At 27.8% G+C, this 27927-nt stretch overlaps 2 protein-coding genes across 5 annotated transcripts; one reads left to right on the top strand and one right to left on the bottom strand.

Annotated features, from left to right (window-relative positions):
* Positions 1 to 142: 142 nt before the first annotated feature.
* Capt (adenylyl cyclase-associated protein 1) lies at positions 143 to 27759 on the bottom strand. Of its 4 annotated transcripts, none has more exons than XM_083106515.1 (9): positions 27505 to 27724; positions 18772 to 18984; positions 12801 to 13167; positions 12413 to 12697; positions 12096 to 12331; positions 11804 to 11982; positions 11489 to 11692; positions 4787 to 4930; positions 143 to 4717 (listed from the first exon to the last, which is right to left on the bottom strand). In XM_083106515.1, exons 2-9 carry the CDS (start codon positions 18914 to 18916, stop codon positions 4634 to 4636), a joined length of 1644 nt encoding a protein of 547 aa, XP_082962641.1. In that variant the 5' UTR covers positions 18917 to 18984; positions 27505 to 27724; the 3' UTR covers positions 143 to 4633. The 4 variants fall into 4 exon arrangements, with proteins under 4 accessions (XP_082962641.1, XP_082962640.1, XP_082962642.1 ...); XM_083106514.1 differs by lacking the exon at positions 27505 to 27724 and adding an exon at positions 23218 to 23831; XM_083106516.1 differs by lacking the exon at positions 18772 to 18984 and having other exon boundaries at positions 27616 to 27759.
* Positions 6328 to 10287, top strand: LOC145975797 (uncharacterized). Its single transcript, XM_083106513.1, is given in 7 exon segments — positions 6328 to 6464; positions 6547 to 6704; positions 6918 to 7192; positions 7381 to 7693; positions 7774 to 9397; positions 9491 to 9917; positions 9919 to 10287. Coding segments are annotated over 7 exon segments (2904 nt in total). The 5' UTR covers positions 6328 to 6448; the 3' UTR covers positions 10010 to 10287.
* Positions 27760 to 27927: the final 168 nt, after the last annotated feature.

Below are 27927 nucleotides of genomic sequence, written 5' to 3'. Positions count from 1 at the left end.
CAAAACGATAGACTTTTTTATTCAATTTAACTTATTTTATCTATATGCGAGAGGTGATACGGTTATTCCCGAACATCCTTTATGTGTTACATACATACATGTAAAAAATAATATATTTTCGTAATCATTAGATTAAAAATAGTCTAAGTGAAATAAGTATGTATTTATTACAATTGTGCGATACAGACAAATGAAAAATTTGTTTATAACATCGCTGTTGTTCGTTATAAATGTTTTTATTATTTAATATTCTTTATATTTAAGTAAATTAACATTATTGATAAATTAATATTACTAATACTAGTACTACTAGTATTAATGTAATTAGTACTAGTGTACTCTCACATTAGATATCACGCTGTTAGATTTCCATTCAAGTTTGCAATTATTATATATATTTATAATATTAATAAATACTGTATAGTACCAAATATGATATACACATAGAGCAAAAGTATATCAGAGGCAAAGCATATCGAACTATTTATCATGACATTCAATACCATTCATGAGTAATGCTCAGAGGCCATGTAATTGTTTTTTTGGTAAATGTTTACTTTAGGTTACACAGCTCGAAAAATTTTTATTTTCACATATATTGTAGAGGATACATTCCTAAGTAATATACCGTTTGAATTTTGCGACGGTCGCTCTTCGTTCCTGAAATATGCGATTTTGAAATTTTATACTTACTTGTATCATCTTTTCGTTACATTCTAAATATGTTTATATTTTTCTGTTTACATTTACCGAGGTCATCTTTCTGAATAACTTTCAGGTTTTAGCCGCTTGTTATTTATTAAATAGTTATTAACAAAAAAAGTTTCATGAATATAAGTTTACCACATCATGTATGTTTAAGAAGAAATATATTTAATAAAATATATGTATTTCTAAACTTTGCTTTGTCTTGCAAAGTACATGCATGGACACCGTGTGTTCCGCCCCTCCCTACGGGGGGCTCCACTTTCGGAAGATATAATCTACCCTAACCCAACCCGTGTCTGAAGTGTGGAATATATCTGGCTTCGCATAAAAAGTTGCAAACTTATATAAATTTATGAGTCATATGAACCATGTTAAGCGAAATGTCATATGTCAAGGTATTTCCTATACTTCAGACAGGGGGGGGAGGGGCGGAACACACAGTATCCACGCGTGTACTCTCTTTGCAAAACAAAGGAAATTATATACAAACACTTATTAAATGTTACGCTGGCTTCAAGATTTCTAGCGAAACTAAACAATAATTCTATAGTTTAGCGACAACGAGTAAACGTAAACAAAAAATATAAACACAAGTAAAATATAATATGAAGCCGTGATGAGCAAATGTAAACAAAAAATGTAAACACATAAATAGAATATAACGAAAAGATGACATAAAAGTATAAAACTTCAAAAGTGCATATCTCAGAAACGAAAAGAGACCACCGCAAAATTCAAACGGTGTATTACTTAGGAATGTATCCTCTACAACATATGTGAAAATAAAAATTTTTCGAGCTGTGTAACCTAAAGTAAACATTTACCGTTTTTTTCTGTCAATTGTATGTATACAATATTTATTCAATTTGGTATTTAGCAAATATGCAGCAATAGGTTTGAGCAAATTTCTTGTATCATAAAAAATGATGTAAATGTATAAAAAAGATTCAAAGGTGATAAAATTTTTAACCCATAATACGTATAATACCATTTTTCTTTTAAATTTAATGTATTAATATTTATCCATATAAAAAAAAATCCTGTGATAATCTCTAGTAATATATTATAATTAATAAGATTATTATGATCCTTTACTGTGTTAATATTGAATTATTACATTAAAACGAAAAAATTATAAATTGTATAAAATTTTCTTATTGTATTATACGGGAGTGTCCCGTTTGACCACGTTGTGATTGACCACAACCAATTATATCGACCTGTGCCTAGGGTAACCAGCAACGATTAACCAATCAGAGAGTCTTATTTTGAATTGGCCAATTAGCGACGTGGTCAATCGGGTACCCTCCGTATTATACATCAAAATAAATTAATTTTTGTTGTATGTCATCACACGATTGGTAAAAAAATAACAAAAAATTAGATGAGTTCTTTCTCGATTGGTTAAACAAATAACCTAAATCTTGTTTAATTGAACAAAAATTTATTTCCATTCAAAATCGGCATCATATTTTCAATAATATTTTCAGTTTTGGTTATCTTTACTTGAATAATCAGTAGAAAATTTTTTTATTATTTAATCAACAATCAAATTTTTCCATTATTGGAGTACTCGATAAAAACTTTCAATTACTTTATCAGTCATCAATGAGAATTAAAAAAATTTTTTAATAGCTTGATTAATCAGTAATCAGGATAAAATAATTTTAATTATTTGATCAATCAGTAATTAGATCTAAAAATTTTTCAATTACTTTCAATGACTCGATAATCAGGATCGGATGTTTAATTATTTGAATAAAAGTTAAATTAATAATCAATGTAAACCAATAATTACATACAAGAAAAAATCATTAATACAATGCAATATATTCTTCTAAAATGAAATTAGTTGAATTAGGCTTTTTATGGTTGGGTAAAGAAGAAGGAGGATGGGGCGCATGGGAGCGCGGTCCAGATCCCGGAAGATATGCGTAAGCGGTTCCCGGGACCCGGACATTAGAGGCCAAAGATGGTCGCGAGGGGTTTTTAATTGGTATGCTTGACTGTTGCTATCCTGGTGGCCGAGAGAGCCCAACACTACCCTGACCGACGTTGGTCGACCGTTAATTCGGTCAGGTCTGCCGGCCGGGGTGTGCATAAGAAGCATTTTCCCTCGTTAAAAAAAAGAAAAAAGCTTCTCAGTGGTTGATAAATAAAATAATTTAATTAAGGAAATAATTTCTCCATTTTCAATGAACAAATATATTGAATATGAAGGAAAAAGTCTCGAAAATCGACAAATGAAATAATTATTACATAAATAGTGAATATTTTTGTTATTATCTAGTATAACTTATTAGTAACAGCACATTAATAATAAAAGTAGTGCCATATAATAATAATCAAAATATGATTTATGAAAATATTCGCATACAATTTGAAAATTAGTTTACTTTAAGTGCTGATTGATTGAATAATTCAGAAGAATATTTAATCTGATTACTCTTAATTACATTAATCGAAAAATTGTTCAGTATAATTACTCATTACTTAAATAATTAAAAATTTTTTTATTATGATTATTTATCAAAAAACCAAAAAATTTTATGCTCTGATTACTAACAAAATAATTAAATTTTTTCCCTGATTACTAATTAATCGAATAATCAAAAAACTTTTCTCAGTTTGATTACTGTTTAATCAATTAATCGGAAAATTTTTTCTGTGATTAATTACGCAAATAATTTAACCTTAATTTTTTGCCGATCTCTGAATTGCATTGGGAATAGAATATAAATGTAGTTATATACGTACGCACACACACACGCGCGCACGCGCGCACGCACGCACACACACATATACAAGGTGTTTCCGGTATCTCGAAACGAAGTAAAACTATAAATAGATCTCGTTAAACTAAACTAAAAAGTTTCTTATTATTTTGCAAAAACCACGTAAAATTTTGAGATATTAATTAAAAAAGATTGGCCAATGTGTGTGACTAGAAACGCGCGGCGGCGAAGGCAGTCTCACTGTATTTTGATGGCGGCGCGCGGCGAAGCGATGAGTGGGAAGGGAGCGGTGGACGGACTCTCCGAAATATGATGTGCGCTTCTAGCCACGCGCATTGGCCGATCTTTTTTAATTAATATCTCGAAATTTTACGTGGTTTTTGTAAAATAATAAAAGACTTTAGTTCAGTTTAACGAGATCTACTTATGGCTTTACTCTGTTCCGAAATACCGGGAACACCCTGTATATATTTACTGTATGCAGGATAAAGAGATTTAGAGAATAAAAAAAGAGATTTTTCAATTCATATTATTGATTGTAAGTGCTGACATACAAAAAAATAATTTATTTTTATATATTTGGCAAGAAACCAAAATTATATATATACTTTTTCCTGATATCATATTCCAATATTATTGCAGTGAGGAAACAAGAGCTTTATAAAGAGATTTGCAAAAATTGACTATTTTGATTCAAGATATCTAATCTGAATCAAAATAATTTATGTTGTTTTTATAATTTGACAATTTATATTAAAATATAATATCTTATAATAAAATTTCTCAAATAATTTTAATAAATAAAATTAGTTATTACTGCTTATTATTAAATGCATCTGTTAGTAACAATTAATTATGTTGATTTGAAATTTGATCATATCATGAATATTAAGTTAAATTGTTATACATAAGTAAGATGCAGTATTGGATCTTTTTTATGGGAGCTTTCCAGCAAGCGACACAAGTCGACACAAACATCATTCTGTCTTTTTTTAACTCCAATGAATAACGAAGATAGAATGATGTTTGTGTCGACTTGTGTCGCTTGCTGGAAAGCTCCCTATAGCTCCAAAGAAAGTAATAAATAATAATATTAATAAATCGACACTATCTCTTTGACAATCATACTTTTAATGAACTATGTTGTTAAGAAGATAGGCTATGCATTTTTAAACAAATCCCTTATACTTTTAACCGAGTGAATCAATGGCTGTAGTATTAAGACCATTCTGATTAATGGTAGTCTTAAATTGTTCTGGTATCGGATATTCACTCTGTAATATAATACATTTATATAATCGCGAGAAAGCGTACATCTGCAAGTTAATTTTAAAAAAACTTACATAATCTCCATTGGCTTTGGGTACCATAACATTCATTTCACTAGATTTGCTAGTAATAAGTTCAACATTCAAAGATTCTGTATTTAAATACATTTGGCAACCATCCGTCTTGTCAATAGAAATTGTAGGTACCTTCCCAAGAACCTGTAAAAATATTAAAAAAATTCAATTATTAAAAATTGCGATTATATACTAGCTATAGATTTCTATATATTATATCTAGACCGCTAACATTGAAAGATAACTTTACATTTAGGCAGGATATATAGCAGTTATTAAAATATTAAGCTATTTGCATTATATAGATAAGTATTAATTAATATTCTAGATTGATATTCCTACCTACTAATACAGTAATTATATTCTGTTCGTAATTGTAAATGGCTACTCTAACTTCACGAGTAACATCCTAGATAGCGAAGTCTGTAGAAAGTAAATCATGCCAAGTGTCTGCTATCAACTCTAATATTAGTAAAGAAGCTACAAATTTGGTACTGAAACTGTTATTACTGATTAAGTTGACAAATTGATGTCAAAAATCGAGCAGAGCTTGCTCACAGAATCTGACGCAGATTGGTGGCAGAAACCAAGCAGGATCTGCTAACATGACTTGATATCAGATTGTCGGCAGAAACCAAGCAGGATCTGCGTGTGCGTAATTTGACTGCAGATTGACGGCAGAAGTGGAACAGGGTTTGCATGCATGATTTGATGGCAAATTGGCAACAATTCTGCATTTGATTCAATAGTTTCTTCGCTTACCGCTATGTGATGTACTTTCTCGCAATCAAATTTCTGTCAGAAATATATATAAAGTCGCAATTTATTATTAATAAAAGATCAAAAATATAGTAACTATTTCTATCACTTTAATTTCTGATATCTGATACAAGCAGATGAGATTCAGAATATTAAACTGATTGGAATCAATAGAATAAATGGAAAATTATTCATTTACTGCCTATTTGAAGCATAAAGGAAGAATTTAATTCTAAATAAATTATATCTCAAGTTTTATAAGTTAAATTTAATTACTTTCACCATTTACTTTATTATTAATTAAATTAAATTAAATTAGTTCTTCACTATGTGAGATATAACATATTATATGTTATATTAGAAGAAAATTGTAATTAACTCGCCGATAATAGTCGTATTTAGCATCTGTAATAATCACTTTTGTTGCATTTATATTACATATTTATATGAATGACCAGAAGCTGCAGATTTTGCTCGGGATCTGCTGTCAGATTACGCGCGCGCAGATCCTGCTTGGTTTCTGCTGACAATCTGCTGTCAGATTCTGTGAGCAGGTTTTGCTAGCAAATCGTGAGCCTATTGCGGACATAACAGATGCCAATCTGCTAGCAACTTTTGTGGAAATCTGTCGTCAATCTGCTGGCAAATTGCGCGCATTTTGCTTATTGGGATCGTTGTTAATAGTCTAGTATAATATACAGAAATCTGTGATACCAGCACAATATTGCCAATATTCAAAGAAACTAGCAATATATTCAGACTACATTCGAATAACAATTGCTAGTGCATGCTACTTCTTGGATTTGTTGAACATCGTGTTGAATATATCAGTAATGGAAGATTTGACAATTCTTCGAATTTTGTGCACATTTATCATATTACTCGAACAAATCCTTTATAAAAATGCCGTGGAAAGTTGGTGAGATCGCTTTATATATATTTTACATTAATGCATTAAATCTAAAACAATGATCTATACTCAAGAAACCTATTTTCCAAAGAATTCAATGAATGGAAACCTTTAGGTGGAAATTTCGAAACTGTAGCGGTCACATGCGAGAAAACTTGGAAGGAATGTGTAATCGCAGTGACAAATTATTTATGGTGCGAAGTGGTATCCGATGTCGTTGATTATTTAACAAAAGAAGAAATTATATGGGTAAAAAAAGAGACATAATTATTCTACACGTTATTAGCACACACAATTAACATTTTAAATTTTGTCTTATAAATTTTTTAAACATATAAATCTTTTTTAAACATAAATTTTCGTGTTCAAATTATTTTTTGTAAAATTTAAGCTTTTCTTGAAAAATATTAATCTCTTTAAGAATAATTTTGGACTTTGTTCATATTTTTCTATTATTTAAAGGTTCTTATAATAGCCATCGTTTTCACGATATTTATCCGTATAAAATATTGCAAAAAGATACAAGTAGAAAATATTTTGTTGAATAAACAAATATTAAACAAAGTTGGACATAAAATTCACGATTTAGAATTGAAGATCAATGTCTTAACGTATAAAATGCAATATGGAACATGGCCATTACCACATGAAATCTATAACTTAAATCCGAAAAAATTGCGGAAGAATAACGTGATATTATCCAACTTGGGTAATCGGAAAAAGCATGAATCTCAAAAGTACATAAAGAAGTTAAAAATATTAACTTAATTAATTTTCAATCGATTAATTATGAAATAGTAAATGAACGTCGTTTATGTGAATGCAATAATATTATGTTTTAGTTAGAAAATAATATGTACTATACATTCCTTATTCAAACGCCGTTTGTTTTATTCTTAGTAAAATTGATTAATCTTTTTGACAGAGAAAGTAACCTTTCTAAAAGTGAAGATTCCATATTACAATGGCAAAATGTACAATTTTTACCTTTAAACTCGAACGAAATTAATCATCAATTTTCAAGAACGCTCTTAACACATAATGACAAATATTCAACATATTCAACGAATGATAAATATAATTTATGCCAAAAATTCACAGATACTGTGTATAAATATAAATCCTTTCTTAAAGAATTAGAATATAATAATAAATATTTGCATTTATTAAATAATTCAGAAAATTTATCAGAAACGAGTAAAGCTTCTTCTTTAAAAACTGCTGTTTCGGCGAAACAGGTAAGATTATTAATCATTATGTTTGGATCAGCTGGCAAATAATTGTATAACCTAATAATTATATTTTTTATATATTTTAGATAGCTTTACTTATGACAGAAAAAAAAGAGATATCTCGTAATGCTTATATGGCAATAGAAAAAGAAAAAATAAACAAGATGAATAAAAAGGAAAAGGATAAAATGATACAAAATGCTAAACAAATATGTGAAAGTAACGTAAATGTATCTACTGGTGTTGTAACGAATAACGATGCATTACCAAAAGAACTTGTTTCAATTCTCCCAATAAGCCAACCAACACATAATATACAATCTTCCCGGGCAACTCTGTACGAAGTTAAAAAAAGACTTCGTAGTTTACATAACGTGTTGCGAACGTATCAGGATATGAGTCGGACTTCGGAGAGACAAGAGTCAATAGATAAAATCAATAAGATCGATGCATTGGCATCCATCGAAAAAACTGATAAAAATGAAATCGATGTAAATTGCAATAACAATACAAAGGAAAATTTACAACAAATAGACTGCTCGACCGTAAATAGTTGCGAATATTTCGAATGTAATCGCTCAAAAGAAAGTTCATCTTCTTTAGTCGAATATTCATCAAATATGTCTGAAGATGTCACATTGCAAAATGAAGATATAATAAAAACAACTTTATTTAATTCCACAAAGAAGATACCCGAGATAGAGTCCAGGGAAATATGCTACATTTCTTCATCCGAATCTTTCGAAGATTTAAATATTCAAATTCAAAGTAAAACATGTTTAATTGAAAATTTTACCACTAAAAAATGTAGCGATATATTTGATGGAAAACAATGCCAACAAAATACGATAATATCTCAAAATAGTAGTCAAAATAAAATATCAAACGATAGCAACAGAGAAGAGAAATCCACAACATTATTGCTTCAAGAAGCTTTACATTTTAAAAAAGCCTTATTAACACGTATCCAATCGAGAAAAGAGTGCCCAATAAATAGTATAAAAGAGGATGATGTTAGGAAAGAATTTCTGTCAGAATTAAATAACAATAATTTTCCTTCGATAATAGTAGATATCGAAATAAAAGAATCGATTACTAGTGATTCTCATGACAAAATTAATCAATGTTATATTTATTTGGAAATGAAACAACGATACGATTTATTCCCTGAATATTTGCAAAAAGCAAATGCATTTGCGCATCGCAAGAGCAAAAGAGATATAGAGAATCAAAATCGTATTTCTGAAAAATCTTCACAATATTTCAGCATCTCCAATTTGACAATTCCTAATAATAAAGATGAAAGCGACGTTTCTTCGAAGTCTCCAGTTTATGAAAAAGTACTTTCAATTGTGATACCAGTCAGTATAGAACATCAAAGTGAAATTGATATAAATGAAAAATTAATGCAAACAAAAACTGTATTGGGAAATACAATTCAGGCTTGTGTAAATCCACGAGAAAATTTTACAAAAAATACCGACAATATAGGTGACAAAGATAAACATTCATTGACAATGTTAAAATTCGAAGATCTTATATTAGAGCATATTAAAAGCATCAGAGATTACATAGATAATTTTCTTCGAAACCAAAATAAAGCAATTTCTAAAGCGCGCAAAGCGCTTCAGTGTCAAGATAAGCGATATTTAAATGAAACAAGTCATATAGTATTACACAATAGATTGACCGCATCGTCAAATTGCAATAGTACTGATCAAGTCATTGATTCTTCTTTAAATAATTCATCTAACCTTTTAAATAATTCTTTAAATAATTCATCTAATCTTTTAATACATACAGGACCAAATTATAAACAAATTTCTATCAAAGATAATATCTTAAAATGCTATTCAGACATGTGTTTAAGAAAAAATCCAGGAATATTAATGCCTACAATTCCTATTAAATTTTCCAACAAAAATAATACTCAGCATTCGATGGCAATAGAATTAAAAAGAAGAGAAACTGATTTATTTCATCCAGTAACTTTAAAATATTACTGTAAAAATCGTTCAAAATCTACACATAATTGGGATTTTGACATGCCCTATTGTGAAAAATATATTATGACAGATATGGAAAATGATAAAATAAATAAAAAAAAAATAATTGATATAAGCGCAAATCTTCAGAAACGTAAGAAACAGATACAAGACGTTAAAAATAAATCCTCAGTAATATTATATGTTCCATTTGCAACAACTGATGCAAAGATTGTTGAAACGATGCGATGAATGTGTAGCAAAATCTAACTATTCGATCTCCTGTATCGATTCATGTTTCACTAAAAAAAGAAATAATAATGAAAATAGTATATAATATATTTTTTAAGTCTTTATTGAATTTAAAACATCCATGCACATATACAAAGTTGAATGTACAAAAGGAAATAAAATATTATTAAAAGGCAAATCTTTACGATTGAATATCCAGAAATAACAAATATAACAATTTGCTAAAAAAATTATTTTTTATATTTCGAATGTTCTAATTCGACGAAATTTGTTGACTTAATCTCAATTTAGATAAATTAGAACATAATTATTTGATTAATATAGAAGAAATACAGACGAGATCCTATTATATAATTTTAAATATTTTAATGATGAAATATCTCTGTGTAAACATCACACATTTATTGCTTTCAACAGAAAATTATTCAATAAAATATTTATTACAAACATATTAATCGAATTAAATCTAAAAGTGATATATCTTTAATAACAAATAAAAGGATACACAATTGATATCTAAAAGGATTACACTCCTTTTTGATGCATAATATTTTAAAAAACAATCGGAAAAAATTGCATCAATTTTATACAAATTTATAAAAATAAATGTATAGAAAATAAGTTACAATCTATAAAACTAAATATATCACAAAGCACATTTATTATATCTTGCATATTAGTTTTAAAAAGTCGTAAAATTTGCTAATTGAAACATCAAGGACATACAACAATTCAATTAATCATTTAATAAGAAAAAAAGACTCGTGTGAAAAATCTCAGAGATGAGAATAAATATTTGTATATAAATTAAATTAGAAAAAAAACCAAATTTGTTAAGAAATTGCAAAAATGTAATACAACATACCGAGATAGTAATAGAAAAATTCAGAGATTCAATCTCTAATGAACAAAATGTAGAATACTTAGCAATTGACAATAAATTCCAATAAAATATTATATATAAATTTATATATGAAAATATAAGAATAACACGTATAAAATATAGCTTCTGAAAAACTTTTTGTTATTATTACCATTACGTTAAATGATAATCTATGGAAATATTATTCAATAAGGTCATTTATTTTAAAAACAGAACTATCCAATCTATGATAGAACTAATGATAGAACATATGATAGAACATAGATAAACAAATTGATTATTGATAATATAGAAAAAGAAATTACTATAAAATCTTCCAAATGCATGTGCACTCATTTTCAATTTATATTATAAATGATATGTATTATAAAAAATATGTTTATATAAATATTTGTAAAATTTTTATTTATTGAATTCTCTTTTATAAGAATATATTTTTCTAAATAATTTTTATATTTTTATACATTAAATTATATGCAAATATTCTAAAAAATTAAGAGCAATACTAGAAAAATAATTTTTCGTATAACAAAAGAAAACTTTTTTCTTATATCAACAAAGATATAAAATATTTAGTAATATTATTTTTTAAGAATAATTGATGTTTTTTTATATCTTTGTTTAAAACCGTGATAATATAGTAATGCATACGCTAATAAAAGATATTGCGTTTATACATACCTGCATTTGTACGCTTTGACAATTAACAAATTCGATACTGGATACGAGAGAATCAAATACAACGGATGATTTACGACAGGAATCCATAACGATGGAATTTACTTTGCCTTTAATAGTAAGTGTACTATCTTGACATCGAAACATGTAAATCACATTATTCATTTCCACATTATCAATTACAAAATTTTCTCCCTTATGATATTCCTGTAAGAGAAATGTTTAATGTATATATTATTACAATAATGCATAAATTTATATGCACATAAATAAATAAATATTTATTTATTTACTTATTTATTATGTAACATTAATTACCACAAGCCATTTTTTGCCATCTCGAGTAAATACTGGTGATTTATCAATAGGTGCATTTGCCGGTAACACATTTTTTGTAGATGTCACATTTGTAATTGCTGGTGCTTTAAATGGTGCAGGACCGGCTCTTAAAGCAGGATTTTTATGCGTTTGCATATCTGAAGTAACTTTTTTCAAACCTATGATATAAGTATTAGATATGTTGTAATGTCCGCAAAGATTGTAAGATCATAAAAATAAAATTACAAAAAAAAATAGTATTAAAAAAGAGGAAATAAAAATAAATATTTACTTTTCGTGATATTTTCTCCTTGATTAATTTGAGCAAAAAGGGCGCTTCTGTCATCATTTATCACTGATGAAATATCTTCGATTGGCATCGATGGAGGTGGAGGTGGTGGTATACCTGCAGATGAAATACTAATTTTCCCCCATACTAAACCTGTTGTGTGATGTTGACGAACATATTGTTGTAGATCAGTCAATGTTTGTACCCACGCTTTACACCAATCTATATGTATTTTATCTCTATAAATAGAAAAAATTATAGCGCTTGGATTCTTATTTGAAATTCTAAGACGAATAATTAATAAATCTAGAAAAATTTACTTTTCCTTCCAGTCTTTCAATACACGATTCGTGTAAAATTGACCAGCATCATTCATTTCTTTTATATATGGAGCTGGTGTAGGAGACACAGCAACCCATCCTAAAGCCGGAATACTTTCACTAATTGCCGATAAGTGATTAAAGAAGGGAGATCCACGATTTCTCTCACGAAATTCTTGGATCTGTTGGATCTGCACAGACATAGGTGCAAGCAGAGATACTTGTTCGGATTGATTTGCCGGTGCAGAACGGTTCGCCGCTGTTTGCACGAATTGAAGTTGAATCCTAAAATTAATCAAAATATATTTAATAATTTATTTGATGCACTTAATTTATTTATTACATGCATTTGATTATATGATATTTCAAAACAAGTGGAGATACTAACTGAAAAGCTTTCTCGACAAGCTTGCTATGGGTAGCTACATCACCACCAATTTTTTGACTTAATTCTAAATATTTTTTGACTGGCCCACTCAAAAGGTCTTCATAACCGATTATGGACATGTTCGTAGATTGATTCAAAATAATTTCTGACTTTAAATGAAGAGCCAACAATGTTGAAGAATTTTGTTCTAATGTTTCAAGATTAAAATTTGCTGCAAGCGTAGATTTCTTTGGAGAAAGTATGTTTGTTTGTACAGCGGCGTCTTGAGTTTGGATTGTACAATGTATTTTTTCGAGCCGTCTTGTTACGTTTTCTAGCCGATTCACCAATTCTTCTAGATGTTCTTCTTTATCATCACTCTCGCAACCTGTAATTTATTTCGCAAATAAATGTATAGATATTTATATAGATTTTAACAGTAAAAGATTATTCGTTCACTTACATTTAAGAATAATAATATAAAACTAATAAATAAACGATAAAAGCATAGAGTAATAATAAAATTCCTTGCTAAGAAAATTCGACAATATCTCAAATACTTGAAGTACAGTACTTAAAATACTTCATCAAGTACTTAGAACATGTTTAAAAATAATTATTAGCATAATGCAATTGTCACATTAGGAACAGTAATATACAGGGTGACCCATTTTAACTTAGGCAGCCAAATAACTCGAAAAATAAGCAAGATAGAGAAAAATGTTTTAGACAAAAGTTGTATGGTTTCGAGGGGGCCATAAGATGGTATCATTGGTTTGACCTTGAAGAGTCATTTGAAGGTCACGTGAAGGTCACTTCAATTTTTTTAAATGGAATACCCTATATATTTTTGTACATTCTTGTAGCTTATTTCGAGAGCTTTCCAAAACACTATAATTAAGTACCTTTCCGTTAAGTACTTTTTGAGTTATGATGCTTGAAATAATTTCTTAATTTTACATAAACCGTAAAATATCTTGTAAAATATTCATTTTTCGATTATCTTACCTTAATACTTTTATGTACAAAATAATGAGAGGAATCAATTGGTGTAAAGAAAACACATAGTTGTTTTTAAGAAAAAATATGGAATTGTTAATTGCAAATTACATATTTTTTCTTCGAAACAACTATGTGTTTTCTTTACACCAATTGATTCCTCTCATTATTTTGTACATAAAACTATTAAGGTAAGGTAATCGAAAAATGAATATTTTACAAGATATTTTACGGTTTATGTAAAATTAAGAAATTATTTCAAGCCTCATAACTCAAAAAGTACTTAACGAAAATGTACTTAATTATAGTGTTTTGGAAAGCTCTCGAGATGAGCTACAAGAATGTACAAAAATATATAGGATGTTCCATTTAAAAAAATTGAAGTGACCTTCACGTGACCTTCAAATGACTCTTCAAGGTCAAACCAATGATACCATCTTATGGCCCCCTCGAAACCATACAACTTTTGTCTAAAACATTTTTCTCTATCTTGCTTATTTTTCGAGTTATTTGGCTGCCTAAGTTAAAATGGGTCACCCTGTATACAAGGCAATAAAACAGGCTATCTCAATGATTATAGAGTTATATGTTTTATGAAAAATTATTACATATAAAAATTGTATAATTTTAAGAGAATTGGCTGCAGGAAAAGCTGCTAAAAGCAGTTTAGCAGGAAAAGCTGCTTTGCAACTATTGTAAAATTGGTGAGCCTGATTGGTGTATGCTCTTAATTTTGACTGAATCTAAGAGCATACATCAATCAGATTCACGAATTTTACAACAGTTACAAAACAGCTTTTCCTGCTGAACGCAGTCATTGCATAATATACTGATTTTTTATAAGTGAGAATATTTCAGAGATTTAAAAGTCAATTTAGTTTCTTTTAAATGGAATTATCCTAATTTGTTTATATAAATTAACTGCTCGCAATATTCGACGTCAAGTTATAGAATAGCCAAAAATGGAATAGTTTTACGAGATATTTCATTTAAGTTGACACAATTTTTTTTACATGAAATATCTCGTAAAATATTTATTTTCGACTATCCCCAGAGTGTATATTCAAATATTGTAAATAAATTCCACGCGGATTTCATGATTTTTCAAGTATTTTTGTTCACAATTCAAAATGAGATAGAATTAAAACATTTTTAGGTGCAATTTTAAAATAAGTTTATTTAATGTGTGTGATTTATTATACATGATTTTTTAACATTAATAAGATATATTTCAATATATTTTAAACTTAAAAAAAAAATGTCATATTTTAATAAATAGATCTTATTAAATATATCTTATTATTTTATTAAATATATCTTAAAATTTGTATTGAATAAAATATGTGTTGAATAAAATACAGACTTTAAAGTATTAACATTGTTTTTGATACCGGTTAAATTAAATAATAGTCATAAAATTTAGATAACAAAATATTATCTTAACCTAAAAATATTATAAACTATAAAGAAATGTTGTGTGCATATACACATGTTGTATTATTTAAATATATTATAAGAACAATATTTTTAATATATAATAATACAAAAGAAACTAATATAAGGAATTTTGGTAAAAAAGAATAAAATTAATAAAATCATATAAAATTTTAAAATTTTAAATTTTAAAATTTAAATATTGTAAAAAAATAGATATTTCTTAAGTTCTTAAGATGAGAACACAGTCTTCAGAAAAAATTAAAGCTATTTAAGTTAACATAAATGTTCAACATAAAAATAAAATTATCAAAATTATCAATTTTTTATAAAAGTCCTTGAATTCCAATAAAATTCCATGAGAATTCTCTGATTTTTTGAGATAAGACAAAAATTCTTGAGACTATGAGGTTTTCAAATTTTTTTTCCGCGAAAGTATGTATCTTATTATCTTATCTCAATACTTTTATGTATAAAATGATGAAAGGAATCAATTAGTGTATAGAAAACTGAGTTGTTTAAAAAAATATGAATTTGCAACGAATAGCTATATATTTTTTCTGAAATAAAAAAGCACCTTGTATTACTTTATAATACTGAAACACCCTGTTATATACACACTAATTCAATTCTTTTCGTTAAAATATTATTTACATGTTAAAAAATCCTGTAATGTTTCTTATTAGTGGCGTTGCGCCTACTTTTTGAAATTTGGCAAGAAACAAAGATATCTCAAATGATGTCCGAGACGCGAGAATACTCCCGATTATTATTAGAGAATCCCCTAATATCTCATGCAAATATATTTATACTTATATATATAAATATGCGCAACACATAATTTATAATGTAATATAATATATGTAATATAACATTGCAATAAAATATTAGCATATATATATATATATATATATATATATATATATATATATATATATACACATACACATATATATATATATATGATTTCGTCATCATATATAGCTAAAGATACATGATATGTATTATATAAAAATTGGAAGTAAGATATATTTATATAATATCATTACATGTATGTGACAGGCCAATAGATCAATTCTTTGCTTTCTTTTTCTTGGTTTTACGTATGGTATTATAAACGAGACAAATATCAGACATAAATAACGCACCAAAGACGAAAATCAAATTCTTCGTTTGTCTTGGATGATTGTTCTATTGCTGTATTATTCAAAACATACGGACGCCAGAATAACCGTAACTCCGCCTATATATGGTTAATGTATTTTGCGAGTATAGCACTGCCATTTTATAAAGTTTTTCATAAAGTAAAATATATAATTTGATATAGTTTGAAGCACACACAGATTATATTGACATTAGAATACGAAATATTGCACAGAATGTCATAAAAATAACACAACTGACGCATAACGATATATCAGTCGTTATAATCCAAATAAAAAATTCTCTAACTTTTTAATTAGACTATTAATTATGGGGCAAATAATTAATAAAATATTCAATCAAGATTGGATATTATCATTTAATAATGTTTACCAGGATGCAAAGAAGATAATTAAATTGTGTACAGTATACAAGGTTTAGCAAAAGTGTGGAAACCCCTTAATATTTCGAAAAATACGCATTTTAAAAAAAAATGTTTCATACAAAAGTTATAGGGTTTTATATGGCGCATTACACAGCAACATTATTATGACCTCGAATAGCGTTGTCAAGGTTATGTGAAGGTCACCTCCAACTTTTTAAATGGGACACCCTATATGCTTTTACATATTCTTGTAGCTTATCTCGAGAGCTTTCCAAAACACTATAATTAAGTTAGTTTTCATTAAGTACTTTCCGAGTTATGAGGCTTCAAATCATTTCTTAATTTTACATAAACCATAAAATATCTTGTAAAATATTCATTTTTTGATTATCTTACCTTAATACTTTTATGTACAAAATAATGAGAGGAATCAATTAGTGTAAAGAAAACACGCAGTTGTTTTTAAGAAAAAATATGTAATTGTTAATTGCAAATTACATATTTTTTCTTAAAAACAACTATGTTTTTTCTTTACACCAATTGATTCCTCATTATTTTGTACATAAAAGTATTAAGGTAAGATAATCGAAAAATGAATATTTTACAAGATATTTTTTATAGTTTATGTAAAATTAAGAAATGATTTCAAGCCTCATAACTCGGAAAGTACTTAATGAAAACTAACTTAATTATAGTGTTTTGGAAAGCTCTCGAGATAAGCTACAAGAATATACAAAAGCATATAGGGTGTCCCATTTAAAAAGTTGGAGGTGACCTTCACATAACCTTGACAACGCTATTCGAGGTCATAATAATGTTGCTGTGTAATGCGCCACATAAAACCCTATAACTTTTGTATGAAACATTTTTTTTTTAAATGCGTATTTTTCGAAATATTAAGGGGTTTCCACACTTTTGCTAAACCCTGTATAATATATAACTGCCATCCCATTGTATTTGCACAAAACTAAATATCCCTTTTGATTAGTTTTTTCATTAACTAAATGCGCTTTATAATTGACTGATAAAAAAAATTACAGAGAAAATTTTCATTTTGATTGTAATGATGCTACTATGCACATATATAATATATACAGGGTGTCCCATTTTAATCGAGTATTCTCTAAAATTTTTTTTATTTAAAAAAATGTTTCAGAACATTGCAGAGTTTCTCAAGGGGGACATAAAATGTATCAAATGATATTTTCTTAAATAAAAACATTTTGCAGATTTGGAGGTCAACTTAATTTTTTTAAATAGAAATACTCTATTTGTTTTACATAAATAGATTTTTTGTAACATTCTGTATAAAAAGTTATAGAAATAAATTGAAGAGTTTGAAATATTTTGTGTTTGATATATCAAAATATATATTTGATTAAAATATAAAATATTTCGTAAACTATTCAATTTTTGGATATTTTATCCTGATAACTTCATGCAGAATATTACAAGAAATTATTTACATAAAACAATAAGGTATTTTTATTTAAAAAAATTCAAATCTATGAAATATGTTTACCTAGGAAAATGTTGCGTTTGATCTATTTAATGTCTCTCTTATGAAATCTTGCAATTTTAATCTAAAATATTTTTTTCTAAAATCATAAACAAAAAAATTTTAGAAGATGATCAATTAAAATGGGGCACTTTGTGTTGTTTGCACATGTACACACTAAATGTCCCATTTTAATTGATCACTCTAAAATTTTGTTTTCGATTAAAAAAAATTTTCAGATAAAAATACACACACACACACACACACTTATTGCGTAAGTTTTGAGACACTATATGTCTAACATTATACGTTCGTAATTATTGTTAATAAAATTATTATTAAAATAATTAAAAACACTAATAATTAGTTTAATATTTTGAATCCTCTGTTGGAATTGTATCAGAGAAATTAAACTGATAAAAATAAATACTATATGTAGAGCGATTTGTGACTCACGAGGCAAAGTGGACTACTTTGACTCCTGAACCACGCGCATATACAATAAACGATTGGAAATTCAAGCGAGCCCTAACCGGTGTGCACCATTGGTCCTAGCGGGTCGAATCTCACTCTGTGCTCCGTTGAATTTTGCGCAGCTTGTAACAAATCGGAGAAGAATCTGTGTCGTCTTAAAGCTAGCTCATCACGAGCCACTGGTGTCGCCGGTGGCTCCTGCATGCCACTGAATCCTCCTGTAACGTATTCGCCATCGTCTTCTTCTGATAACCAGCGTGGAATTGAAGCAACTGCGGAAACGACAACACGTCGAGCTTTTATTCTTGAAAAGAGATTTGTCTTTCAAGAGTCCATGCGCTTCGCATTGCCCCACTCATTAAGTGTAACGATAAGAATGAGTTAGTTCCATTTTCCCGATATTTTTTTTATAAATTGATGATGTGTCGGATTACTCGCGGGCATTGACGCTAAACGACGATTTCTCTGCTATTAATACAAATACAAAATAAGACCGAAATGGAAAACATAGATAAATTGTACATAAAGAGTCAATTTTTATTCACAAATCAAAATGGAAGTTATTATGAGACTTTTACTTTTTTTCAAATTTTAAATTTGTACATATGTAACATTTAACTACGTAAATATAATATTATATACTATTTTATAAAAAAATTAAGTAAAAAAGTTGCGACAAAAAATGTAAAAGTAAACTTCGTACTTCTTCATATATACATATATAATGTCTGATAATAATAACCGCACTTTTCATGTGCAGGTAAAGCAGGTTAAATCAAGTAGGAAAATCCTCTACTATTTTACGATCTTTGTAATAAAATTAATGAGAAATTAATTTTAAAAAATCGACTAATTCGCACGAGTATTAGCGCGCGGCGAAAATATAACTCGCTGTTACACGGTTTTAGGGGCATAACAGTATTGGAAAGAGTTTACTATAAATGACAACTACGAACGAGTTGTACCTAAGACTGAATCTTCGTGTCTTGGCGACCGCGTAGTAATGATTGCCTCTTCTCGTCACGCGGTTGTATTCGCGCAGATTGATCTTTTTTAATTAATTTCTCAGTAATTGTTGCAAAGATAGCAAAATTGTGGAGGGCTTTCCTACTCGATTTAACCCGCACTATCTGCGCATGAGAAGTGTGGTGATTATTATTGCACACCTTATATATATACATATACAGGGTGTTTCAGACCACCGGTACCACCCATTTAAAAACTAGAGAAGTGGTTATTTCAAAAAAGTAAAAATATTTTCTTTATAAATCGGGTGCGCTCTATCGAATGGTGATATTTTCAACTTCTGGTTCCGGCCAGAAATAGGTGATTCAGACCGGAAGTGCATTTTTTAAATGGAACCCCCTATTTTTTATTACATATTCTTGTGGCTCATCTCGAGAGCTTTCCAAAACACTATAATTAAGTTAGTTTTCATTAAGTACTTTCCGAGTTATGAGGCTTAAAATCATTTCTTAATTTTACATAAACCGTAAAATATCTTGTAAAATATTCATTTTTCGATTATCTTACCTTAATACTTTTATGTACAAAATAATGAGAGAAATCAATTGGTGTAAAGAAAACATATAGTTGTTTCGAAGAAAAAATATGTAATTTACAACTAATTACATATTTTTTTCTTAAAAATAACTATGTGTTTTCTTTACACCAATTGATTCCTCTCATTATCTTGTAAAAGTATTAAGGTAAGATAATCGAAAAATGAATATTTTACAAGATATTTTATGGTTTATGTAAAATTAAGAAATGATTTCAAGCCTCATAACTCGGAAAGTACTTAATAAAAACTAACTTAATTATAGTGTTTTGGAACGCTCTCGAGATGAGCTATAAGAATATGTAATAAAAAATAGGGGGTTCCATTTAAAAAAAATGCGCTTCCGGTCTGAATCTCCTATTTCCGGCCGGAACCAGAAGTTGAAAATATCACCATTCGATAGAGCGCACCCGATTTATAAAGAAAATGTTTTTACTTTTTTTAAATAACCACTTCTCTAGTTTTTAAATGGGTGGTACGGGTGGTCTGAAACACCCTGTATATGTATAAATATATATACACATAATTTGTGATATAACATGAAAACTTAACTTTGATACATAATATTGAGGTATACTATGAAAATTTAATTTTGTGATATGTATCGGGAAGAATTATTATTTAATAAATTATATTAATTATATTAATAATTAATTTTCTTGAATGTTTATAAATTACAAAAATTAATTTCATATCTTTTATATAATAATTTTATATACGATTAGATTAGATAATGTATAAAGTATAATCGTGAAAGGATATAATTCTTCATCAAAATTAGATATAAATTAGATAAAAAATTAGATATAAATATAGATTTATATTTTTTGTTTATAGTTTTCGAAAAAATTGACTTTGAAAATTGGAACATATATTTTTTAAACTTAAATAACTATATTGGTCTTATGTTATATATCATAAAATTTGTTGTGACACTAACACTATTAATACATAAATACAAGAATATAACTTTCTATTTATCATTAGTATTGAAATCATATAATATCGTCTTCCAATTCGGTATTTTTCTAAACAATATTTTGTGTCTAAATATTAATTGTAAGTGAAATTCCAGTCTTCCAAATCTATTCAAATAGATTTTGCTAAGTGTCTAGATAGCAAAATACCAGCAGCATGACAGTAAATCCATCATGATATTACAGCAGATTTTTTATCCATTGTGTCTCCAATTGTTTACTTTCTACCATCATAACACTACTAGCATCATTGTCAACATCTACTGTAATAGCAAAAATGGAATAAAAATCAACTATTATATCGTGCCAGTGAATACTTTCCAAGGAAATTTACTATATCAATTATTGATGGTAAAAATATAGTAGAAATGAAACATGTTTTAATTTTACAATGCAACAGTAGACTGTGCTTGTCATAATGTAACAGTAGAAAATCGCAGCAGAAATAAAATATATGTGGAATATTATATAAATTTGATAAATGCTCTTGGCAAATTTAGCTATTTGAATTATTGCCAATCTGCTGGCATATTGCGAACTTTTTGTTTATTGGAGTCCAAATATTAATCCATAAAATCATCCATAAAAATGCAATTAATATTTCAATATGTTCAAATAATGAAAATATAAAATTAACATGACTAATTATGTAATATATACTAAAAATATTAGTATATATTACATATTACATATATACTAAAAATATTAGTATATATTACATAATTATTAGCATACTTAAATTCTTTAAACAAAAACAGAAAAAATTTATAATAATGTATATTAAAAAAACATTACTTATATTATTTTCGTTTTTTTTTGTATTCAAATATTAACAAGAAAAAAATATTTTTTTTTAAGTGTGTGATAATACATAAATATTTAATAAAATAAGTAAAATAAAAATTTTAAAAATTATCAAAAAACTTATAATAAATATTCTAATTCATATGTTATTCCAAATAAATAATTTAATTCATATGTTATTCCAAAATTCAAATTAAAATATAATATAATATACACTCCGTTCCAAAAAAGCGGTACACTTGAAATTTGGAAAAAAATCACCAAATTTCAAATGACGATAACTTTGTAAATAATAAAGATAGAAAGGTCTATAAAAAATGAAAATAAAGCTTGAAATCTACTTTAAAACTAGGTTCTCCGAAATGTTGCAAGATAACATTTTAAAAAATGACGGATGACGAAACGAGAACATGCAAAATTGAAAAATAATTGTTTGAGTTTGCCGTGACACGTGGCGAGAATCAAATGTCGCAGGTCAATGGGGTCAAAAGTATATGATAGTACAGAGATTCCTCTTTAAAATGCGTTTTTGTTTATCTCGATACGATGATTTTTCACCGAGTTATACGCATTTGAAGAAAAAGGCGGCTTTTTTCTTCAAATGCGTATAACTCGGTGAAAAATCATCGTATCGAGATAAACAAAAACGCATTTTAAAGAGGAATCTCTGTACTATCATATACTTTTGACCTCATTGACCTGCGACATTTGATTCTCGCCACGTGTCACGGCAAACTCAAACAATTATTTTTCAATTTTGCATGTTCTCGTTTCGTCATCCGTCATTTTTTAAAATGTTATCTTGCAACATTTCGGAGAACCTAGTTTTAAAGTAGATTTCAAGCTTTATTTTCATTTTTTATAGACCTTTCTATCTTTATTATTTACAAAGTTATCGTCATTTGAAATTTGGTGATTTTTTTCCAAATTTCAAGTGTACCGCTTTTTTTGGAACTGAGTGTATATATAATATAATTATAAAACGTATTTTTAGGTATTAATAATGGACATACTTATAATCTCATAGATGCAACATCGTTAGAATTATATTAACAATGTTACATTTATAAGGCTACACATTACTCACTAGTGATCCATTATTTAGGAACAGAGGAAAACTTGATAGAAACTTGGAAAACACGAATCCTAACAAATAATGATACCTGGTGGCGCTTTCTTAGCTGTTTCGTTTCCACTCGAACAGGCTTCGAAAACCGAATCATCACCTTCGTCCTCTGGTCCATCATCGATTGTTCTTTCTATGTATCCCGATGCATCATAAAGATTTGTTTTGATAGCGCTAAATGCGCCAGAATTGACATTTTCCATCTGATTTTCATCAGCATTATTAAGGTTGCTATTACCTTTATCGATTAAATTTGACTTATCCTTAATATTAGCATTTTCATTTTGTGCAATCTCGCACGAATTCTTTATCGTGGAATTAGTGCAAACTGGAGTGAAGTCCAATGCGGCTGAAAATGTATCTTCCGATATCTGCAAATTGCCGTTCAGCTTATCCGCTCTCATTAGGATTTTAATTTCATCATCTACTTTTGTAGATATTGTAGTTAGTTTGGGCGATTCAATCAATGTGTCGTCTGCTTTCGATTTTGTCTCGGCATTCGTTTTCTTCGATATATTGTTACAAATACAACACTTAAACATTATTCTTATATATCATTCGTAGCGCTATCACTCGCGATTATTATGCTTCCTGCTGCTTTTCCGTCTTCAATACTGGTTACAAATAACGTCGATGTATAATAATAACATTTCTAATATAAGTACATACACACACACATACACACACATAATTTCCTCTTCAATGTATAATAGTTTCAAATGTAGTTTCTTTTAATAAATTACATTACTATTATTAATAAACTCCTAAGCAACATTTAACAAGTATATATTTATAATGTTACAAGTTTTACTTGATAAATTTAATAATTTCATAGTCTACACATACCTAATCTCGATATATAAATATTTCGTTTAATTTCTTACATAATTATCGGCACCGTCTCATACGAGTTGAACATATTTTACTTCAATTGAATATCATGTATAAAATATCAACGATATATGAGAATCTGAACATTTTGTAGCACCGTCAAAAAAAACAGAAATAAATTCTAGAATGCTATAAATGTCGAATACAGCTAGTTTTATTCAAAAAATGTAGAAATACCCGCACTAATTTAACTGGACACATAACTTAATAACCGAATAAAACAATCTAAGCTTGAAAATATTTAATTCTTATTGATACAAGTATTAAGGAAAAAAATAAAATTTAAGAAATAACAGAGTGAGACAGGAAAGACGGTGATGATGACGAAAGTGGAGATAGAGGTGAAGGCGGCGGCTACGGAAAATGTTCCACCCCGAGAATTCGACGTTCCCAGTTTCGACCGGCGCAGTACGTCACCTCGTTTTACCTCCCCTTGTTTCGCAACCCCTTATCTCACTATGTTACGTTCCTCGTACAGCCGCTATTCGGACAAGAATCACTGTATTTTTCACAAGCATTTATATTGAAAAAATCAATTATTTTTGGGTAAAAAATATATTGCTATAATATGTTTCTTGCAAAATATTGTATTTATGATGCTTACTCAAATTTTGTAAAAAAATTCTCTAAAAATTCTTTCCAGGTATTTTTATTCAAAACTCCAGATAAAGAGAATATTTTGAAGCTGTTTTAGTACAAATTAATAAAATAAGATTTTTTTTTTACATTTTAAACGTTTTTTAATGCTGTTTTTTAGACAAAGGATAGAGCCTCTAAATTTTAACTGCTACTTTTGCAAATGTAGTGAAAAAATACGGAATAGAAATAAAATTTATCATAATGAGTATATATTGCATATTCAATATTTTTAAAGTTAAAACATTGAATATATAAACAAAAACAAATGTATAATATATTAAATGTAAATTTATAATACAAATATAAATTTATGATATATTTTAAACGCATAATTCATTTGTCTTACTGATAGATTACAGGTTACAATATAAAAATAAAATTATATTATAATAAATAATGAGAAACTTTTTTTTTAATTCGAATAAAACTCCATGAGAATCTTTTGATTTTTTCGTATAAAAAAAATGTCTGAGAATTCCAGATTTTCCAGATAAATATCTTGTATATTAATATATGTATATATGTGTGTGTGTGTGTATATATATATATATATTGTATACACACACACACACACACGTATGTATTAAATTATATGAGCAATAAATATAAATTATATAGCACCAAATATATATATATATTATATATATATATATAGGGTGTCAGGGCTATCTGTTGCCAAAAAAAGCTCTTGTAGCTTACCTCGAGAGCTTTTCAAAACATTAATATTCATTTTTCGATTATCTTACTTTAATACTTTTATGTACAAAATAATGAGGAATCAATTGGTCTAAAAAAAAACACATAATTGTTTCGAAGAAAAAATATGTAATTTGCGATTAACAATACATTTTTTTTTTCGAAACAATTGTGTTTTCTTTACACCAATTGATTCCTCTCATTTTGTACATAAAAGTACTAAGGTAAGATAATCGAAAAATGAATATTTTACTAGATATTTTATGATTTATGTAAAAATTAAGAAATTATTTCAAGCCTCATAACTCGAAAAATACTCAATGAAAAAATACTTTGTTATAGTGTTTTGAAAAGCTCTCAAGGTAAGCTACAAGAACTTTTTTTGGCAATAGGTAGCCCTGACACCCTGTATATATAATTTATATTTATTGCTCATATAATTTAATACATAAAAATACATATAACACTTATTATAGAGAACTTAAAAGATTTCAAATATATCATGCTCATAATATTTAGATATCAATTAAGTTTTCCTCAATAATGGAGTAGTCCAATATTTAAAGAATTAAACTGTTGCAATAGATAACAAATTGCATTAATTGATCGCATATAAACTGATAATTTTGTAACTTATTTTTTGAAAGATTTATTTATCAATATTTAATTTTATTAAAAATATAGTGAAATATGAACATATTTTATATGCTGTGTCTTTATATAATAATAATTAGTTTATGTTAATACTACAAAAGATTTTTAATGGCAATTAATAATAAATACAAAAGGTTACATAAAGAAAATAACACAAGGAAAAATAAAATAATAGTTACTATTTATTTAAAATAATGCATAAAATCTTGTTAATTTTTTTATTGATTATGTTATATATTTAAAAACTTTAACTTGGTATAACTATACTATTCACATAAACAAACATGATCGAATTGCATTATACTGATATGTAACTAACAAATATAACATGGTAATAAATCGTTCATGAATGGCACATTTTGTTCAATTTTGTTAACAAACTTGCTCAATTTCATTGCTGCGTGCACAAGTTGCTATACATAAAGTTATTAAAATGTAGTCTAATTAGGTTACTTAAATATAATCCAAGTATTTTAACTGATCTGAAAATATCCGACCTTTTTCTAATGAATAAAATAACACATTATTTAATCAACTGTTGTATATAATTCATGTACAAAAATATTTTTTATATTGTCATAGTTTTTTGTATTTACTATTAGATATCTGTACATATAACAGAGAGAAGTGCAATATGAGTAATTAAATTCATCATTAATTTTGTAACTGAATCGCAAATATATGTTTCAATAAACCGTCGAATTTTATAGAATAAATTAAATTAAAATCTTTAGAAATTATCATATTAAATATTTACACAATAAATATAAAAAAATTAATAAAATCGGAAATTTAATCATGAAAAATGACAATTATTCGGACAGTAAATTTAAACAAAAGTTAGTGTGATGCGGTGCATGATTCAAAAGTATGCATATACAGGGTGATACTTAAGTATGTCCCAAAATATAATTCCATAAATGATTTTATAAAAAAAAATTTATATATACTTTTCTCATAAACAGCCGAGTTTAAAATATTTTTTATTGAACACCTTGTATATCCGGAACTAAGCCGTTTATGACAAAAGCGTGTGTATGTGTGTGTGTGTGTGTATATATATATATATATATAAATTTTTCTTTATAAAATGGTTAAGTAGAATTATACTTCTTTTCGGAACGTATTTATTTAAGAACCACTCTGTATGTATGCATACGTCACCGGTATCAAACGATAGATGGAATGCATGATTCATACGAGCAATTTTAGTCAAAATACGGCGCCAGATAACCAAACATTATCCATATTACAGTTTTCCGAGCAAAAATATCGACCATAAAATAAAATTAAAAAATGCAAAGTTTTTAATTATGTATTGGTCCGCAACTTTTTAATTGAGCTTAATCTCTTATCTAGAATTAGGCTTTGGAACATAAATTGTAATATTTTGTGCTCTTCATCGCGCGATTACGATCATTGTCTAAAAGATCCGCCAACTCACCATGAGCGAGATTTCCTTGCGATTCACTGTCGTACTGTTCTTTCCCAATAAAATCGATAAAAACAAGACAATCTGTCAGCAAAAATCGCTTAAGTAGAAATATCAACTTACACACAACGATAGTAAGATACACTTAGCACTAGGGCGTTTGCCGGATGCCGAATGTAGTTTTCGATTATTCGACTACAAGCAGTGATGCGCTGCCGTGGAATAAAGTTGTGCATGCGCAATAAGCAACCGTTAGGGCTACTAGCCCACAGGACGCGGCAACGCGTTCCGCGCGGCGGAAGCTGACACGATAGCCAATACAAAAGTTGGATTGAGTTCAACTTTGACGTGCAATGGATGTTATGTATCTGCTGATTGGCTATCGCGTCAGCTTCCGCCGCGCGGAACGCGTTGCCGCGTCCTGTGTGCAGTAGC

Source organism: Camponotus vicinus, unplaced genomic scaffold (assembly GCF_025532165.1).
Source record: "Camponotus vicinus isolate PSW18456_S1 unplaced genomic scaffold, iyCamVici1.0 SCAF_8, whole genome shotgun sequence".
In the NCBI taxonomy this organism is placed as follows: Eukaryota; Metazoa; Arthropoda; class Insecta; order Hymenoptera; family Formicidae; genus Camponotus; species Camponotus vicinus.
The sequence above is the reverse complement of the archived record's forward strand: the minus strand, read 5'-3'. Positions and strand labels throughout refer to the sequence as shown.